This window comes from Taudactylus pleione, unplaced genomic scaffold (genome assembly GCF_031769625.1).
Source record: "Taudactylus pleione unplaced genomic scaffold, aTauple2 ptg000032l, whole genome shotgun sequence".
Classification (NCBI taxonomy): Eukaryota; Metazoa; Chordata; class Amphibia; order Anura; family Myobatrachidae; genus Taudactylus; species Taudactylus pleione.
In genome coordinates this window covers 36,614,498-36,631,701 of record NW_028284434.1, presented here as the reverse complement: position 1 = coordinate 36,631,701, position 17,204 = coordinate 36,614,498, and the positions used below count along the sequence as shown (strand labels likewise).

The 17,204-nt window shown below is 41.8% G+C and overlaps 1 protein-coding gene across 3 annotated transcripts in view; it reads left to right on the top strand.

Moving 5' to 3' along the window:
- The window catches only part of INTS1 (integrator complex subunit 1), a 114,509-nt gene extending 97,631 nt beyond the window's left edge, over window positions 1-16,878 (top strand). For all 3 annotated transcript variants that reach the window (XM_088452025.1, XM_088452026.1, XM_088452024.1), the window contains 8 exons: window positions 2,672-2,864; window positions 4,399-4,526; window positions 5,937-6,049; window positions 6,855-6,968; window positions 9,101-9,171; window positions 11,935-12,026; window positions 14,728-14,837; window positions 16,618-16,878. In XM_088452025.1, the coding sequence (XP_088308151.1) occupies window positions 2,672-2,864; window positions 4,399-4,526; window positions 5,937-6,049; window positions 6,855-6,968; window positions 9,101-9,171; window positions 11,935-12,026; window positions 14,728-14,837; window positions 16,618-16,733 (937 nt within the window). In that variant the 3' untranslated portion in view covers window positions 16,734-16,878. The remainder of the gene's footprint in view (window positions 1-2,671; window positions 2,865-4,398; window positions 4,527-5,936; window positions 6,050-6,854; window positions 6,969-9,100; window positions 9,172-11,934; window positions 12,027-14,727; window positions 14,838-16,617) is intronic.
- The last annotated feature ends 326 nt before the right edge of the window (window positions 16,879-17,204 follow it).

Here is a 17,204-nt window from a genome sequence, read left to right as displayed (position 1 = left end):
GGTTCTTTTGCAAAAATGCTCCATTTTACTCAATCCATCGGAAACCCAGTAATGGCAAAATGGTTAGGGTTCTGAGGAGATCTGTGACTTATCTGAGCTCCATGATGTCTCTCACACAGATATCTTAAGTGTAACTTTATCACAGATCTCAATAGTGAAGCAGAACCATTCCTGAGTGGGCTGATTGTCCATAATGCTGATAAAATGTATGAACCCTGGATCCTTGGTGGACTAGTCATCTGGTTCTCTTCACGGGAGGTAGTGGACTGCTCTCTTGAAACCTGAGACTTTCCTCAACCTAGCAGGTGAAAGGACCAAAACCGCTTCCCAACCCTTGAGCCAGAGAATTCAGCATGTGAAAATCCCCATAAAGGGTGACATTTTATCATTAATTAGACCAGCATCCACAGCAGAGTACCCCAAACACCATCAAGCATATTCAGATGGTACATGCTTCGTGAGTGTTTACTAACTCAGGCCTGGGCACTCCAAGATTTAAACCCCTCATGGCATTGCAGTGACCACTTCCCTATGACCTTATTGATGCAAGCAGAAGCGCTCCAAGGCATCTGCTGCAACATCAATGGAATGAATGACTTCTACCTGTGAGCAACGTCAGTAAGAGCTGCGTATAGCATTTGGAATCCTAATGGTCCCCCAGTTATCCATGCCTTCCTTAGGCAAAGATAATAGCAATCTGCGGGTGACCTGAAATTTATAGTACACAACAGAGTAAACACTGCGCACTGGGGCTCCAAATGTGTGGCGGGACGTGCTGCTGAGTGAGGGGGTTGTCTGGCCCTCCTTGGTAATAATAGGCAAAAACAATATAATCGGCGCACAATCCCTATATGAGGAAATAAATGAATGTCCGAAGTGGTTGGATCCAATATAGGGTGGGGTTTATTTGCAATAGTCATATATATAAAACATTCATAGAATAATGAGTATGATGGCTCTGCTATTTCTCCCTCTGGGGTATGTTTGGGGGATTTGTGGAGCTTCTAGTGGGTATTGGATCACTTGCTGTCCAATGTGTATATGTGGGGTATATTGTTGAACCAAGTCTAAGTGAGTGGACAACGCGGCGTCCCGCTGTTGTCTGTGGTAGTCAAGTCACTGAATAGCTATATTTAGTGGTGCCTGGGTTGTCTTCGGATCAGGTAGGAGACCACTAGGGCTGTGGTGCTCGGTGTCTGGACTGAGTAATCTGGCTGTGGCCTGGACACGAGTGTCCTCTAGTGAAAGAGGGAACTCTGGGGTCCTGGTGTTCAACTTGATACTACTGGGTCTGGGGAGGGTACACTCGTGTCCAGGTCACAGCCAGATTACTCAGTCCAAACACCGAGCTCACAGAACAGTTTAAATATGTTGTCAAAGCAGCAATGAAATAAAAGTCCCCATGTTCTGTGGGCTAAGGCCCTGATTCAGAGCCGGACGCTCTGACAGAGCGCTCGCTCTGAATCAGGGCCATCCCTGCTCCTTTTTGGAGTAGCCTCCCGGCCGCTCGCATAGCTGTGGGTGACCACCCACAGCTATAGCGAGCGGCCAACATGATGGTCGCGATGGTCAAGACCATCACGACCATCGGGCTTGCGACGAGACCCTGCGGTAGGGTCTCGCTGCCGCAAGCCCTGGAATGCTTTTCGCTCTATCAGAGCCAAAAGCACTCCCACTGACATCACTAGTGATGTCAGTGGGGCCAGCCCCAGACGGTAGGCGTTCCCATGGGAACACCTCCGTCTGGGCAGCCACGCCCACCAAAGGGGGTGTGCTGTCAATCACCATCGACAGCACGCCCCCTTTGGTGCGACACCCATAACGACGGCTTGGCCGTCGTTATTCGGGTCTCGCGCATGCGCACGACGGGGCCACCTCCGTCATGCGCATGCATACTTGGTCACCATCGACCCGGTTGCGAGCGCTCAGCGCTCGCGAGCGGGTTTGAATCAGGCCCTAAGTTCCTGCAGGGTGAGGAATACGGAATAGAGAGGAGCTTGTGAAGCTTAATGTTATTAAAAGTGCCAGTGACCGAAGGGTAGACTCCATATCCCCGTGATCTCTTTGTTCCAAAATAATTGGATGTATGAGAAATTCTAAAGAGATTTTATGCTATGAAGAACACTTTTCAATACCTATTTCTTATATAATAGTAAATGTAGCTGCAAAAGATATTTAAATGTGCCTTAGTACAATCACTTAACTTTTCCCAGATTCCATTAGCCCAGTACTTCACTGTTGGTTATGCCAGCAAGTTTTTACATTACGTCGCAATTCCTATGCACCAGTATAAAACATCACAGTTGGGTGCAGAAGATAATTTAATTCACCAAGCCAAGTGTTTTTCTAGAATAGTTAATATTTAGGAACTTACAAGAACAATATTTATCATGTATTACATTTGGGGAACATGGAAACCAAGGGCATAGACCCTAGGAGGACGTTCACTTTAGAGTTGACACCTCTAATTCAGGCATGACACAAGCTACTCAGTATCAGATCCCACATTTGGGCTAAGGTCACAGTACCTGAGTACTCCGTCTAATTGGCACTGAGTTTATTATTTTCAGGACTCTGCTTGTTACACAATTTACTGTTCTGCCACCAAATCCATTTCATATTAAGTTGTATAGTGTATGTGCTTATTTAAAACACTTGATATCCATTTTAGACACTTGCCAATGATCGCAGTCCTGCTTCAGGGTCGAGTGCACTTGAATTTCCATGAGTTTCGGCAGCAGAACCATCTCGCATTCTTCACTCACATCCTGGGCATCCTGGAACTTCTACAGCCCCAGGTGTTCCACAGCGAACATCAGGAAGCCTTGTGGGAATGTCTAATTTCCTTCATCAAACTCCTACAGGTTAGCCAACACCACTATGTCTGGTCTTTTTTCCCCCCGAGACTTTTGCATATATTTTGCACACTTTGGAAACCATGGCCCATGACTTTAATAAATCACTTCTCAGGTCCATATTCTCATAAGTAGAAGGGTAAAAACTGAAATAAATGTCTCAGCAGTAGGAGGCCATAAATTGTACTTGGAGACTTGGCAGTGGAAAGAATAACTATAACTCTTTTCTATAAACCTACTAGTTCCTATGTTTTTCTTCAGTTGTTTCCAGTGTCCTGCATAGGAGGTGTAGCCCTTACTTCAATTAGTTATGTGCAAATGTTTTTACTCTATTTGAAGGACATCCTAGCTGATCCATGGAGTGTTCTTTCCTCATCCACCCACTTCCATCCTGGGAGTTCTTCACACCCTCACCACTGTCCCCAGGTGCTGGTCAGGTTGACCTCTGGCTGGCAACGGTACATCGGGCAACCTATACAGTGTTTAAATATGGCTGCTGCGATTTAGTGTAGAGAGGTCCTATGGGGGCATTCAGTTGTGTACTTTAGAGGGGGTTTTGTTTAATTTTCCTTTTTGCGATAGGTGGTGCATATGGATGCTGGTGCCCGTGGCCCCTAATGATAAAATAGACCAAATGATTTTTTTTTTCTCATAGTGAGGTAGATGTACTAAGCCTTGGAGAGAGATAAAGTACCGACCAATCAGCTCCTGGCATTTTTGAAACACCGCCTGTAACATGACAGGAGCTGATTGGTTGGTAGTTTATTTCTCCCCATTTTATCTCTCTCCAAGGCTTAATACGAGATGTACGTTGTTTATAGTATATTTCTCTCTTGAAGATGAAAGATCCTCTCTTGTTTTTTCCGTGTTACTACTGATGTTTTGGCACACTGCTCCAGTGTTCTCCAGCTTAGCGATGATTTTTATTTGAAACTAAATTGACGATGTGCAGTGTTTATCTCCTCGCAGTGTGTATTATATGAGAAAAGGAAGTAGCAATATGTCCGAACCTAGGGGCATTTACTAACAGACATTTAAAAAAAAAATCCTTTTTTTTTTTTTTTTAAGTATTAGTAGATGTTTGATTAAGCCCCAGAAACACAGAATCGATGTTGATCAACTGTGAACGATTTTCTTCCTTTTTAAATTGATCAAAATCAATTAAAATCGACCTTTAGTAAATACACCCCCTAGTGTCACAAATGTGATGTTATAAACAACCAGAAGAAAATAAGCCCTGAGTCCATGTTCTACTGCACTATTCTTGGGCGCTTTTGTTTAATTATATTCATTACACCATCATTCTTAACATATTAAATGTTGATCCTTTAGTTTACCTGGATTCAGAATTTAATTTTTGATAAGCTAATTGTTTTATGGTATTTTAAGATTACAGTATCTAACCTCTGAAAATGTGACCTTTAAGCAAATCAGAAATAACCAGTACTAGATTATTATGTCTGCCGTGTAAGGTACACTTCTATTTATGTGGAATGCTGGAAATCTCTTTATCTAATCTCTCTGTCTCTTGTACTGTATTTAGAATTACAGGAAATACTCCAGGCAACTGGGTGGCTTCATCAGTAAGTTTGTACAGTTCATCCACAAGTACATAACATGTGACGCCCAGGCAGCTGTGTCCTTCCTGCAGAAACACTCTGATCCCCTACAGTAAGTGATTTAAATAATAAATACCTCCAGTGTCCTGGCTGCATATATTAATACCGCATTCTCTTCACTGCGAGCTATGTCTGTCAAAGCGCGTGTGGGTACTGTCAAGTGCTCTGCAATGTCAGTGGATCCTTGAAACTTACAATGTATTTTCATTTTGCATTAATGCTTTTGGATTCACTTTCTTGTGTAACCTTTTACTACATGACTTTGTTCAAGGAGAACAAGTTTTCCACTTCTCCAAGATTATCACTGGGGACCCCAACAATTGCTCAGTGTGATGGATGATGACCTCTGTGGTCAGCTGATACAGTACAGCAGCACAGCAATAGGAACTGCCTAAGCGGTAGCAATGCCAGCTGGCTTCTGTGTGTAGCGGCTGGACAGGGGATGGGAGCCTACATACATTGTCTGCTGACATTTTGTGGGTTGGACCAATGTTTGCAAGATTGTTCCTTTCAATTCACTAACATCCACTGGTATCACTGAGGCATGAGGCATTCTGTGCTCAGTAGTGTAGCCTCGTGCTGCTCACATCTTTTTATCATTTTGTAAATTTACACAATTTTTTGAAAATTGAGATAAGTGTTCCTCTATTGTGACAACCTTGGGTAACTTTATTCTGTAGATATGCACTCTCTCTATAAAGTTGCTACCTTGCCAATAGTGGTATGATTTTAGAATTCGGGATATTTAATTATATAACACCATGTCTACTAAGTACATGCTTGCTCCTCCCTTGTATGGGCGAGATATTACATATACACTATGTAGCTTTCTGTTGTCATGGATTTTGTGGCTACACTCCACTTTTTTAGCTTTTCATAATTACATTTATTGGCCGCATGGAAATCTTTGCACTTGCCTGTAACCTGGTTCTAAATGTTGAGATTATCATGATTTAGCACTAGGCTTTCATATTATTGAACAGTGTGTTTTCCCTAAAAAGTTCAACTGCATTGAGGTAGGTATACGAAACCTAAAGGTATGTATATATGTTGGTGAAGCCACCACCTTTGCTTTACAGCTGATCTTTCAAAATGATGCATTTTAGAGAAGTAAGAAAAGCAAAAAATCCGAGGTCAGATTGTCACCACTCTGCTTATTTTTGGAGGGTTTAATTGCTTTTAGAAAATATGCCAGGGAGTAGTTCACGATAGGGTAAATCATGTGATTGGCTAGAGGTGCAGAATCTCCATGGCAATACATTTGGTGTCTAATTTCTATGTATACTTATTCATCTATTAGTGTTTTTTTTTGTTTTACAAAACCATCATAACTTACACACAATACAATACACATACTTGCACACATCGACAGCCCCAGTAAGCAATCACTACGTGCGACTGTATTGCTCTACATTTCTACTAGGAAATGACAACCTCCTCAAAGCCTTTCATTATCTTACAGCGCCTTGTCATCCGAGAACAATGATCTGACAATGCTCAAGTCTCTCCTAGCTGGACTCAGTTTGCCCAGCCGAGGTGGGGCTTTAGAGAAGAGTCCCGATGAGGAGAAGGAAGGTGCGTTTTGGCATTTGTTTTGGCGATTTGTCCTGCATATTTAACCTCACATCACGCGGCGAATGCAGCCATTTTGTAGGCTGAACCAATATTCACGAGAGTGCAGCCTATATGTCCACTAGAAAGCAGTGTCATCGCTTTAGTTCTTGGTTCAACACACAAGATGGCTACTTCTACTGTGCGTGAGTGACTACGTCAAATAAATGGGGAGCTTTACCGCCCATGGGTAGTAGGGTAAATTCCTGTTATATAGTGCAATTCATTTGTTCTTCATTTACATCATGGTCTGAATATTGTACATTGATAAATGAATAACCCAGACTATTCTCTAATTTATTTTATTTAACTAGTTACTAAAACTCTGGTGTATATGAGCAAAGATATTTGGATTTAACATGTATAAGTTTCTATACTGCTTTGTTGTTATAGCTGTCATTCTGTCAGATACAGAAAGCATCTTCAACTCTTCCTCTTCGATCAGTATTACCCCTTTCAGACTTAAGATACAGGAATTTGCCGGGTCTATCAACCTGGCAAATTCCTGGGTCTCAGTCATGCCCTGGTACAGAGCAGGGTCGTGGAATCGGGACTATGTCTCAGGTTGTTTGCGTTCACACATGCAATAACCCGGGTCGATGCGCATTCATGTGCAAAAACCTGGGTTATTCTCTGTGTGAAAGGGGCATATGTAAGATTCAGGGCCCACCATTTGTTGCTGCATGGCTTATTTTGACGGATCTCTGTGAAGGAAAAACAGTTCTATATGTTGAAAAATTCTTTATATGAGATCTTTTTTTGGTTTTAGATGAGCCCTCTGCGGGTTCCCTTCCCCTGGTCAGTGTGTCCATGTTCACACCTCTCACTGCTGCAGAAATGTCTCCCTTTCTTAAAAGAATCTCCCGTAGTCAAACAGTGGAGGGTAAGTACCGTATATTCTATCTGCATTGTACAGCTCCCATGTATGTATCCATCCAATACCTAAAATCTAGCATTGGCCAGAGTTCTCCAAATGAAGATTAACTCTAATCTGGTGGCTCTCCCAAGGAAATGGGTATGTAATGCCGGCTGTCTGGATGCCCCCTGTTAATATACCGACAGCGGCATCCCGTTGGTTGGTAACCCGACAGGGGTTGGTTAAGTACACCTACCCTTTCCCCCTAACCCTCCCTTCTTCCCTTCTTGTAGCCTAACCCTCCTCTCCCCGCACCCTAACCATCCCTGTTAGTGCCTAACCCACCCCCCATTGGTGCCTATCCCTAACCCGCTACCCCCCCCCCCCCAAAGAAAAAACTAACCCTAACCCAGCTGCACTGCCTAAACCTAAAACTCCCCACCCCCGAAGCTAACACTAAGGGCTGGCATCCTTCTGGATTCCGGCGTCAGGATTAAGATAGGCGCTGGTATTTCAACGCCTATCTTAAGTCCCGTGTCGGGATTCAGATTGGCAGCATGCCGTCTGCTGACCTGATAACTACATCCCCTCACACGGCTAGTAACACTCCAGCCAGCACAGCTCTGCGTTATACAACTACCACTAGTCTCTTTCTTGTATTTTATTCTTTCCAATTGTTTTTATTGGAGATTTTTTTTAATAAGGAATATAAATACATTGTAAAAAAAAAAAGGGGGGGGAATAAATATAATCATGCCATATATAGTAGAAACAATACTCGGGAGCAAACGCCAAAGTACATAAAGCTTTCAAGCGGTGTGCATCAATGTTATGTATACAAACTTTATAAAAGATAGCAGTAATAATACATCATTCTGTATTATAGAATGATTCATATGCATGCCCGGCTGTCTGTCCATTACCCCCAGGAATTTCATTTTTACCCCATGTGGGGTAATTTACCCCTGTTCCCTGACCACTGGTGTATTTGGCCCACAAAAATGGATTCCCCCACCAGTTGTCAGGTTCACTTTAAGTAGTCAATTACAAGCTACTGCTGTCTGGAATCATCCATTTACTGTAGGTTCTGACAAGCTCCATGCAGTTCCATTAAGTAGGCTTACACTATTAAGAGCCTTAGGTTATAGGAGGTTCCCTTTCTAATAGTATTCTTGTTTCAGAAAACTCTAGTTTGAAATTCCTGAAGGTTTTGTATATATGTGTTTGTAAATGTTCCTTCTAACTCATTTATACACTTACGTTTAGTGGCCCTGTGCATTTAAACTGGGTGTGGTATGGAAAGTCGACATTCTGACAGATTCTCGACCAATATGTTAACAACTAAAAATCTTGACATGGTTGAAATGTCTGCATGTTCATAGTGTCGACACCAGCATGTCGTCCTAACACTAAAAATAAGTCAAAAACATTGTTTGTCAACATTCTTGTGTTAACACTATGAATGTGTTAACATTTTAACCATGTCGACATATTGGTTGCCAACCTTAGCCCATGTCGACTTTCAGAATCTGTCAACATTCTGAATGATGACATTCTGACCGGATCCCATTTCCACTGACTTGTTCTTCATACGATTAGTATTCTTTTATACTTCCGTGTTAGGGGGAAGATTTACTCAGTAATTTGTTATTGCTTATTGTAAACCACGGACTAGAAAGACTTTTTTCATGTTCCACAACCTTCGGAAATAAGCTGCAGTCTCTATTTATTAGAGAAAATTTTAGAAAGAGCCAAATATAATTAAACTAATCCCAGGAGCAAAACCTAGAATCACATCTTAGATCTGTTTTGATTCATATGTCAGTTGCTGTTTTTTCTCCCCCATTTTCCTGTGCGCCTCAGTTACAGAGCTGGTAATTTTCTGTCCATCGCTGAGCCTGTCTGCAATCTGATCAGTCCATGAAAGCCAAAGCATTGCCCAAGGCTGTATGAGCCGTGCAGAGCTGGCAGCTGGGCCTCTTCTCCCAGAATCCATGCCGATCTGTCACCACACTTCATTCTCTCTGCAAAATGAATTGCTTGATTGAAAGACTGTGTTCTCTCCCAGCCTTTGTGTCATGCTGACCCAGCTTTTTAGCAGCATCCGCCTGTGATGGATTTAAGTTGATGTCTGTTGGACTTGTTTCCTTTTCTTACAGACATCCTGCAGGTCCTGAGCGACATAGATGAAATGTCCCTGCGTAGGCCTGAAATCCTGTCTTTCTTTGCTGTGAGTATGTCTTAACTCTCCATCTGTGAACAAGTGCCGATAAATACACACAATCGCACTGAGTGATCTAGTGCTTTTCACCTATTTATCACTCAAGGAAAATCCCCCCTCCCCTCCACAATTCTTTTAAATTCCCCAAAAGTAGAGAAAGGTACACTACATTAGAGATGAGCGCTTCGGTTTGGCTCGGATCGTCCGACAAGTTAGCCACAGATGTCCGTGAAGGTTAACGCTTTGCCTCATTCTGAGATCCTAACTTGACGGAAGATGCAAGCGAAAACCGAACCGCTCACCTCTAATGTAATGTAATGATCTGAGCCAAAACCAAACCACACATCTCTACATAACATATATCAAAATAAGACTATTTTCCGGAGGCGTTATTACAGTCTGAAAGTAAATGTTACATCATATGTGTTCTTCATAGTATGCCGCTGTGGGTTGGTCATTTTATATTTATATTATATTAGAATTTTACCATATCATCCCTTTATACCGGGAAGCTCATGGATTAACACAAGTTCTGTGGCTTATTAAAACCAAGTGAAATCCAGACTTGAAGTCAACCAGCCATAGAACCTGTGTACTTCATGAGTGTCCAGGTTTAAAGGGATAGTATGGTAAGCCTATATATACATATATAATATATATACATTAGCATTTATACTACAAAGTGTGTCTATAGGAATAATGTTTTTCCACTTTAGGAAGAGCAGAATAACGAAACCTAACAATAGGTTTTGCCCTCATTGTGTACTCGTCACCTGCGCACAGTGAGGGAAGCTGTTTGGTGGGACAGGATGAGTGTACGAGATAATTCAGTCTGGCAACTCAATAGGCACTAGGGACATCGCTGAAGCACTGGTGCTAATGACTTTGAGAGGGTGAAATCTCTATTGGTTCAGCCTGTGCAATGGCTATCACTACCCTGGTGGTGAAAGTATCTAGAAACTTCCACGATTAATTATTAGAAACAATTGGAAAAGCATGTTATCACTCTGCAGAAAGAAGACACTTGAGGAGATGGGGCTTTAGATAAACAGACTACTCTCCCTTATAATCCTCTCCATCTCCCCAATTTTTCTGTACCCTTCATAGGAGGTGAGTACAGGGCTTTCACCCGGAGCCTGTCTTTTGGATGTAAATTGGCCGGAAATGTAAAGGTTATAGCTACTATGTCCTGACTGAATGTCAGCGAGTGTAACATTAAAGTGGGTGAAAAGGTCCAGGCTGATTCACATGCAAGATAGTAAGTGAATCAGCATGGACTGGTTAAAGTGACAGAAAGACTTGTGCAGTCATCTGTGTAAGGCCAGAAGAGCCTGATGTACATCAGAGATTCCCAGTGTGTTCCACCTGTGTGGGTGTTTTCCCTGCCGCTCAGTGATGTGTAATGGCCCTTTTTAAGAGCTGTTCTTGTGCAATAAATACTGTTATTACTAAAGATCCAGCTCTATTCCTGCATGATGCTTATTGTCTGTATTCCAGTGACCTACAGATAAGGGTAACACTCTAATACAGTGGTCCTCAACGCTCAGGTTTCCCTAATATGTCATGTTTTGAGGACTTTTTCTGTGGAAGCAGATGGGATAATTCTGACCCAGCAAAATAGATTAACTCACCTGTGCGTGATTAAAGAAATCCACAAAACATGACCTGTCAGCCAGAAGAAGTTGCTTCTGCAGCTGGAGGACTTCTTCTCCTAGCGTGTCTTCTAGAACTTCCCCATAGTCTCATGACTTGCTCCATGAGGACAGGCTGATGTTTTAGAAGGTGTGTTTCTTTCAAACAAGAAATGTGTAAAACTTGCACATCAGCCAGGAATTGGCTGTGCTGTGTTTATTGCTCTAGTCCTAGAAGCACGAAAAAAAAAGGCAGCATTTTACCCCATTGATGTGGCTTGTAGTTCACTGGTGTATCTTTCTGGGACCCAGCACACTGAGTGGTATATTTACTAAAGTGCCGGTTTATAGAAGTGGAGATGTTGCCCACAGCAACCAATCAGAATCTGTTTATCATTTATCTAGCAACTTCTGGAATATAATAGCTAGAATTTGATTTTGCATGCAGATACACTGGCAGCCGCACATAGAACATAGGCATGATGCATATCATTTTAATCAGCAGAAGCTTGTGCCTCCTATTCGCATTGCTTTGCGAATAAGACACATTTGAAGGTAAATAGTCACACGATAAGACGCCCGGTACTACCGAGTCACGGCATGGCGCAGCTACAAGGGCTGTTTAGCACGCAAGGAAGTAAGATGTATGTGGACTCATCTGTAATATTTAAACAGGGTAATATGTCTGAATGTGAATAACCACTTATTTGCATGGTAATAAAGTGAGGATCCCGCTCTGCCATTTCCATTCAATTAGAAAATGGCTTTAAATGAATCTGAAAATGCATTTTAAGCCTGTTTATTGACCTGTAATACTGTCACATTAGGGTTGCTAGTTGGGCAGTGAAAGCACACTGTGTTGTTAGGAGGGGTAATGCAGGCCAGGAAGTGAGCAGTCTGTAATTGCCTAAATCCTCCTGTATTTCTCCTGGGCTCTGTTCCTCGCATGCACATAGCAGTGGCTGCTGTCGTCCTGTGTGTGGTAGGCCAGTGCAAGAGACAAGGGAACTGGCTGCAGAGCCACTTGTCTGTGGTCTAATGAAGTCAGCGTCGAGCCGAATCAATACTGTACACTGTGCACATTCTTTATTGACCATGTGGTGAGAGTCACGCACCTCTTCCTTCTCCTTCTCCTCTCCAGAGTGATTTTCAGAGGCTTATGAGCTCCACAGAGGAATCGTGTCGCAATCTGGCCTACACTCTGGCCTTGCGTTCAATTCAGTGTAATCCCAGGTGAGTGAGAGAGTTGTGTTTTGTAGTAGGTAAATTCTGCCCGGCATTGGTTCTGTCACTTGTCTGTAATACGTACCAGAGCCTTCAGTCTGGGTTATGCGGTTACCGCTAAAAACTGATCTGGAATTACTTTACACTGATAAATTACTGCAGCAGCACTTGCTGCTGCAGTAATAGGCAGAAAGGAAGATTGTGATCTTTATATAGTTGCCCTGAATTGCAGAGATGTTTTTGGGATGGAAACTTTGGGAGCATATTTACAGCACTTTGGCCCTTCCCTGATTCCAAAGACTAAAGGCACCCACACACATACCGACTTTTCATCCAATTTGGCCGATTTCGACGAATCGTGACAACAGATAATGTAAAAAATGGCCAAATCGTGAGTTTCTACTTTTAATCACGATGCCGATGCGCGTCCTCGCTCGTCGTAACTCGCATCTTCAGATCTGCCGTGCTGTAGGGCAGATTAGCCAATCTGGGACACAATGCACTGGCTGTAAGATAGATCTTAAGTCAGATTGGACATTTTGAAATCCAAATTGTGACCACGTCTGCCTGGGGAGAGTTCAGGGGAAATCGTCTACATCGGCTGATTGGGAGCAAGTCGGTATGTGTGTGGGCACCATTAGACAGTGGAAGACCCCACAACGCTTAGTGAGGTTCACTTTACAGTGGGGTCTGATAGATATCTAACAAGCTCAGAAGTCCTTTTTATTAGGGAGCTGGCTTTTTGGCTCTGCAACAAACAAGGAAAAGGGCAATATTGTAGGGGATGCAGTCTACACCACTTCCCCTAGAACCTAGGCGGAGTGCTCATAAGGACCAGCCTGTAAGCTACATTTCCATAACAAAAATCACATAGGTGCAGGGGATATACAGTGATAAAAAATAACTTTTATTTAATATGTCTTTATTAGCAATTATTTATGTAGCGCCTACATATTACGCAACGGCAGAGAATATTTAATCATACATCAGCCCTACTTTAGTTTTGCTTTACAGTCTCCATCCCTACCAGTATCTATATTATAATAATAATAATGATACTCGGTGGTTCCCAAACACGGTCCCTAACAGTCCAGTCCAGGAGATCCATGCTTAAGCCCGGATGACTTAGTACCTCAGTTAGTTTGTTTATACCATCTGTGCCCAAGCATGGATATTCTTAAAACCTGAGCTGTTACAGTGCGTTGAGGACAGAGTTTGGGAATCCCTGCTACAAGGCCTGTCCCGTCTCCAACATGCATGTGCAGTGGGGACCTGCGAAGCGCTCTGCCCTCGACCAATGGGACCGGGTGGTGGACCAAGGGGACCCGGCATATACTGGGTCCCTTTACTAGTAAGTATGTATAAGGGTAATTTCAGTCTTAATAACACAAAACAACAGATTAGATCTGACACAGGAGTAAATATGATAATTTTATGTTTAATGTGAGCTGGGCTAAAAGGAGAAAAAAAACCCTGACTGTAATAAAAATGTATCAAAAACATCCTCTTTATGTAGTGCCTACATATGTATTACACAGCTGCAAAGAATGTTTAATCATTCACATCAGTCCCTACACTAGTTTTGCTTTACAATGTACATCCCCACCCCACACACAGAAAAAGCCTTTATGTTAAAACAATAATAAGTTTAAATGTAATCATAATAGCAGAAAACAACAGATTAGATGTGAGCTGGGCTAAAATGAGCAAAAAAACACTCACTGTACTGTAATATAAATTAATTTAAAAAAAAAAATCTAAAATAGACTGTATTCACACATCCTGCCATAAAATACTTGTAGGGGGATACTTGTAAATCTCTGTTATGACAACAAACACTTTTCTAATAGCATATTATAGATGTTTATTTCCATCCAGTTTCTAAGTGTTAAACCTCTATTTTTTTTTTGTAGTTTCATGTTTCTATGTTGTATTTAAAGCAGGAAGGTACAATATTTCTCGGTGTCCATTAAACATTCTTCATAATCTTAAAAGTACCCTGATACAGTTAGTGACCATGTGATTTCAATATCATTATGAATCAGTATTTAAAACTAACTTTGTGTTCCTTTTTAAAAAGTAAATATTTTACTATTAGTATTATTTTTCTAGGTATAGGCAACCAAATTTACACCTGAATTATCAGACAGCAAAAGGAAAAAAAAACCAGAGCTCCAGTATTTTGTAACCAACACTGCTTCATCAAGGTTTACCATATTTTCCTCATGCAGTATTTTAATAATGCCACAATTTTAAAAGGCACCTCCACGTCAAAATATGTTGTCTACTTGAAATCTTTACACTGGTTACTACAAATTACTGAACTAACTCCATATAAAGTACTTGAAATAGAAATGACTTAAATTGCCTGTTAGAAGCTCAGAAATACACTGGGTGTTATTTGACAGGTTTGTTGTGATTTCCATGGTAGGAAGGTCAAACGTGAACTACACAGATTGTTTCAGTGGTTAAAGGTTATGCCAGGATGGTCCATTATCCTGTCACATGGCTGTATTTTTCTTCGCTTTTTACAGGTGATTTCAGGCTGAATGCCTATTTCAGAAACTTATTGTACACAGCTTAATGATTAGATTGAGACAGCATATTTTTTGAGTAGAGTCACTTTGAACCACAAAATAACTCTGTGCTATTGGGAGGGAAATAGCGATCTTATCTCTCTTGTTGCTCATTTAACCGTGTCTCTTCCTAGTATTGCTGCAGACTTCCTACCCACATTCATGCACTGCCTTGGTAGCAGAGACTTTGAAGTGGTGCAGACTGCACTGAGAAACCTGCCAGAGTACACACTGCTCTGCCAGGGTGAGTATTGTTGACATTACCCCTCCTCATATTCATATAGAGTTTTTACTGCACCCACCCAAATATTAAAAATGATAAATAGAAATTTATATCTATATGTATTTAAAAGAAAACATGAATGAATAGCTTAAGATGGTCGCATTCGAAATTAAATTGGAGATTTGTCTCTGCTTAATTGTGTAACCAATATACTTTGCAAGACCAAAATTGGATTCTGGGGGAATAATATTGGACGCTGACTATTATTGTGGATTCTGCAACATCATTAGCTATTCTGGAAGGGGAGGGAACGCACAGAGGGCCTGATTCAGAGCCTGACGCTATTTGCGCTCGCTCGTTCAGAAAAAGGGGCCGGCTATTTAAATTGAGTGCTCGCTCTTTGCCGTCTGTTGACGCCTCTATGTCTGAGCGAGCGAACGAAACATGCGCTCGCTATTTTGTAAAGACGCCTCCTGGCCGCTCGCATCCTACGTCATCTCCGCTATTTATTTGATTAATCGAGTACATCGAAAGGCATCAGACCTGCTCGCAGTGCTTGTGGTAGGATTTTCCTTACCGCAATCATGCGAGCAGTTCAGGCTAAGAGACAACCAAGTGACGTGGTCGATGACGCGGCTTTGTTAATTATGCACACCCTTAAAACGCCCGTTTTGACCGTTTGGCACGCCTGCGTTCGGATCTCCACTCCCCGTTTTCAAGCACCTTCCCCTGTTACCACCCACAAACGCCTCATCCTGTCACTCAAATTAGCAGGCACTCGCTATTTGGCGAGCGCTCGATTTCCGATCACACTGACTGGTTGGCGCATGCGCATTACGACCCATACGCATGCGCAGTTGTGCGAACATCGCTCGGGAGCGAACGAGCAGACGCTTACGAGCGGCTCTGAATCAGGCCCAGCGGCCTGATACACATTACAGTCTTGTTGTCGGCTTTGTGCATGCATAATGGGTGAAACAACTCACCAATCTGGCCTGCATTACATGATACGATAGACCAGAAGTTCCCATTAAAACGCTGTCCTCAAGGCTCCCTAACAGTTCATGTTTTAGAGATATCTATGGTTGAGCACAGGTGGCTAAATCAAATTGACTGATGTACAAATTTAAGTCACCTGTGGTCAAGCATGAATATCCTTAAAACCTGGCCTGTTGGGGTGCCTTGAGGACCCAGTTTGGGGACCTTTACTATACAGTAATAACTTGTGTTCTATTTCATTATTGGAAGCAAGATAATTAGTATTTATTTGTCAATGGGAAAAGCGAAAAATAAAGCACTCTTACTTCACACTATTAATCTCCACATACATTTATTAGTGAACTGGATGCCAGAGAGATCTATTTGCTCCATTCCCAATGCGGGTTAGACATTATGGTTCTTCCACTCGGAGGATCAAAGTCCAACTATAAACACGCAGGTGGCCAAATTAGAAGACTTGACTGATGCTTGGGTCAAGCAGCTGGATCTCTTCCGGCATCCCTAGGACATTTTAGTATGCTTGGACGATGACTTGGACATATACTGTACTGTAAGCCACTAATGATCTTCTTCCATCTACATTTTCCTTTTCCAGCATGATTAATATTGAGTTCAGTTTCATTTGTATTATTATCTTAAATGGCAGATGTTTTGGGAGAGGGCACTGCGATACCAGGGCATTTGGCTAGTATCGCTGCATATAGTACAGCGTTTGACCAGTACAAACCATGGTGATATTAAAAAAACTTTGATCATCATATTTGCTTCTGATTCCTGACTGCTGTACTGTATCTCTTTGCAGAGCATGCGGCCGTACTTCTTCACAGAGCTTTCCTGGTTGGTATGTATGGACAGATGGACACCAGTCCCCAGATTTCCGAAGCACTGAAGGTCCTTCACATGGAGGCAATGATCTAAAAGCAGACAAAGCAATTTAATGAAATGGACCTCTAACAAAGTGGACTTTTTTTTTTAACAATACGGACGAACTTTATCTTGCAAACAGCCATTGTTACCACTTATTTACATTGTTTTTTTATATTAAAAAATAGTCTGACTTGATTGTGTTTTGTACAAACCTTTATTGCTCGTAAAATTATTACGTCTGTAAGAAAGCTGACTCGTTGACAAGCACCTGCACTATAATACAAGTTAGGTTCTGATACCGTTCTGACTTTTATTGCTTTTCAGTGTACAGTGCATCCGGAAAGTATTCACAACGCTTCACTTTTTCCACATTTTCTTATGTTACAGCCTTATTCCACAATGGAATAAATTAATTTTTGTCTTCAAAATTCTACACACAATACCCCATAATTACAATGTGTAAAAAGTTTTTTTGACATTTTTGCAAATGTAATTAAAAAAAAAAACCACGAAAGTCACATG